This window comes from Salmo trutta, chromosome 3, assembly GCF_901001165.1.
Source record: "Salmo trutta chromosome 3, fSalTru1.1, whole genome shotgun sequence".
In the NCBI taxonomy this organism is placed as follows: Eukaryota; Metazoa; Chordata; class Actinopteri; order Salmoniformes; family Salmonidae; genus Salmo; species Salmo trutta.
In genome coordinates this window covers 6,332,672-6,335,605 of record NC_042959.1, presented here as the reverse complement: position 1 = coordinate 6,335,605, position 2,934 = coordinate 6,332,672, and the positions used below count along the sequence as shown (strand labels likewise).

Genomic DNA, 2,934 nt, shown 5'->3' with positions numbered 1-2,934 from the left:
ATAATGGGTGATGAAAATGGGTGATGATAATGGGTGATAATGGGTGATAATGGGTGATGAGCTGCAATAAAACCTCAACTGATGGATGCACCTGCTGTGCTCTCTCTCTCTCTCTCTCTCTAAAACCGGTATCTTATTAATCACACCCTTTTGTTTCCTGAACAGGCCACCGAGGACTCTCACTGCCTCTGTTATTAGTTCTTATTAAGACAAGGATTGTTGTGTGTATGGGGCTTGCAATGCGCTTTATCAGTGTGATAATCAGCACACTTTGAGTGCTCAACTCTCAGCAACTAAAACATTCGAAGAGTCCAAACGCTGAGAAATATATATTTTTTTAAAAGTTATATTTTTATTTGTAGAAAAATGGTTCACACACTTTTCATGTAAATAGAATAGAAATCTATTTATATACAAAATACATTATGACAGGCGAAACTTGAATAAATAAAATAAAAACCGTGGTAGAAGGATCCTCTCTAGCCTCTTCGTGGGATTGAGTCTTTCTATTGAACAGGATTGCAGTTTTCAGGGGGTCAATGTCCATAATGTATGAGGCCAAGTCCTTGTCTTCTGACGGCCTTTCACTCTATTGTCAGAGCATTGAAACTGAATTTCCACGCTCGTTTTTCTGCATTATCGCTCTACTAATTGTAAAATTGACTTTTCACCTCAGTCTACAAAAGCAAATCGGTCTTCTTTTTAATGATAATACTCTTGTAATAGAGGTTGAGGTTAAGATCTGTGAAGTGGACTTCTAGTAGGCGTCGTATGCGTTGGAAAAAAAGTGCAAATGTTTTGGAGGAATACAAAACGTATAGCAAAACAATCATACTCAATTTAGAAAAGTCGACAAAATTAAATTAATGTTCAATCCGAATGTAAAATAGAGCATGTAAAAACAGGAAAACAAACTGTATAAAACACACCCACAGAGACATGGGTTAAGGCAAACAGTGAATAATATCATTCCGTTTTTTCCCTTTCAACGGACTAACTGAAGAATGCATCCAGTCATTATTCTGCTATTACTCTATTGTAACAATCTCGCAGTCTACAAAAGTTTGTGGTTAAGGCTTTAGTTCAGTTAGTAGGACATGCCTGGTACAAAGTTGTGGTAGCTGTACTGTAGAACATCAGTCTGGAAGCATCCATAGTCATCATGGGCGGCTGGGCTGCTGGGGCTTGAAGTGCAATAAGACGGAGAGGAGGAAGAGGAGGACGCGCTGGAGCTCCACGAGCAAGCATCGCTGCCCGGACTCGGGGCGTCAATCACGCACGTGCTGGGAAGCAAGAGAGACGCATCAGCCCGTGATTTGTTCTGGCGTTGTTCAATGTCCGCGATGCGTATGGTCTCGGAGAGCGCCCAGATGTAGTTGTGAGCGAAGCGCAGAGTCTCGATCTTGGTGAGTTTGCTGTCATCGGGGAACGCCGGTAGAACGGTCCGGAGGGTCTCCAAAGCGTCATTCAGGCTGTGCATTCTGTTTCTCTCGCGGTCGTTTGCCTTTACGCGCCGGTTCTTCTTGACCACGTGCACGGTGGCTTCATTCCTCGCTCTGCCTCTGCGTCTCTTCTTCTGTCCCATATCGGTAGCGCACGGGCCCTGGCTGTCGCTCGCAGGGGAGTTGGGCTTGCCGATCGAGGATGACGGGGAGGAAGCGTGCATGCTGCTGCACGAGTCTTCGTCATCGTGCATAAAGTAGTCGCAGCTCGAACTGTCCATGTCAGAGTAAACGGTCTCCATTGCGGTGCACATGATGTTTTCCCTGCAGAGATAAGAAGAGAGGGAATGGGTTAAACACTGTAAATGCAAGCGCGCATGGTAAAGCTTGGAAAGCAGGCCTAGTCAAGGCAATGGCGAAGGACTCTGGGAGCAGAACGAAACCTACCTTAGTAATCTGGTTGGAGAAGGTACAGTATCAGTTGTCTTGCAAGGAGCCAAAGTCCGACAATGAGTTTGTATGATGAGTACAAGGCACGCGTCTTTCTCTTGCGCTTGAATCAGCTCGTGTGAGCGAATGAGCCTGGCACACGACTGGCCTCACATACCTTATATACCCTGGTCAGACAATGGTCGTACCCCTCTCGCGCTGGCATTTGTGTGAAGGATGGATGAATGGGGTGCATCAGGTCTGCCCCGTGCCGCACTGCCATCTCATTAGCATAATGTATGCCTGTTGTTTGTTCGCGCTCCGAAGCGTGCCTGTAATCACGACCGTCCAATGAGAGCAGGGGACCGCTGCCCAGCCACGCGAGCACCACTGTTGCTATCCATCCCTGGACCAAAGACCAAGCCCACTTTAAGTTAAACCTTTAAAGTTAAATGAAAGAAGAAAAGGAGAAAATGACAGAACGCTTAGCCCCGGAGGCAAGGTCACGCTCCAAAAATAAATTAGCCTATCTTCTGTCCAAGATTCGGTCTATAAACCTAGAAACCTGCATGAGTATCAGCTAAAATCGAACATATAAAAGCAAAAGGCATATCCACCACCATATTTGTCAAAAATGTACAATTTCTTATACATCGAAATGATAAAAGTTGCTGTAGAAAAATTTGATAGACATAACAAGGATACCAAACATTTAGACAGTGTATTCAAAAAGTTTATACAAAAAAAAAAACGCTGATTAAAGATTTTGAGGAAATTCACCACCCCAACACATTTGAACTATTGTGCGTAATTGCGCACAATGTTGCACGCATGCATAAGCATTCGCATTTTAGAGCTATAGGCTATCTAGCCTATCTAGCATCTAAAGCAGGACAGGTTACTTCATCTTCACAACTTTCTCCACAAATCCACAGTCAAACCCTGGCTAATTAACATTCAAAACATGAAGGGCACAGCAGTAAAAATGTCTAGCACATGCAAAGGGCAATTTTATAAAGGGTTTTTAAAGACATCTTTATGAGACAGGCATACCAATATCCAT

The 2,934-nt window shown here is 43.9% G+C and overlaps 1 protein-coding gene across 1 annotated transcript; it reads right to left on the bottom strand.

Annotated features, from left to right (window-relative positions):
- Positions 1-339: 339 nt before the first annotated feature.
- neurog1 (neurogenin 1) lies at positions 340-2,266 on the bottom strand. The gene is made up of 2 exons (XM_029717368.1): positions 1,890-2,266; positions 340-1,766 (listed from the first exon to the last, which is right to left on the bottom strand). Exon 2 carries the CDS (start codon positions 1,754-1,756, stop codon positions 1,088-1,090), a length of 669 nt encoding a protein of 222 aa, XP_029573228.1. The 5' UTR covers positions 1,757-1,766; positions 1,890-2,266; the 3' UTR covers positions 340-1,087.
- Between the last annotated feature and the right edge of the window lie 668 nt (positions 2,267-2,934).

Coding starts and splice junctions, on each gene's coding strand:
- neurog1 (XM_029717368.1), bottom strand. CDS start 1,756: ATGTGCACCGCAATGGAGACCGTTTACTCTGACATGGACAGTTCGAGC.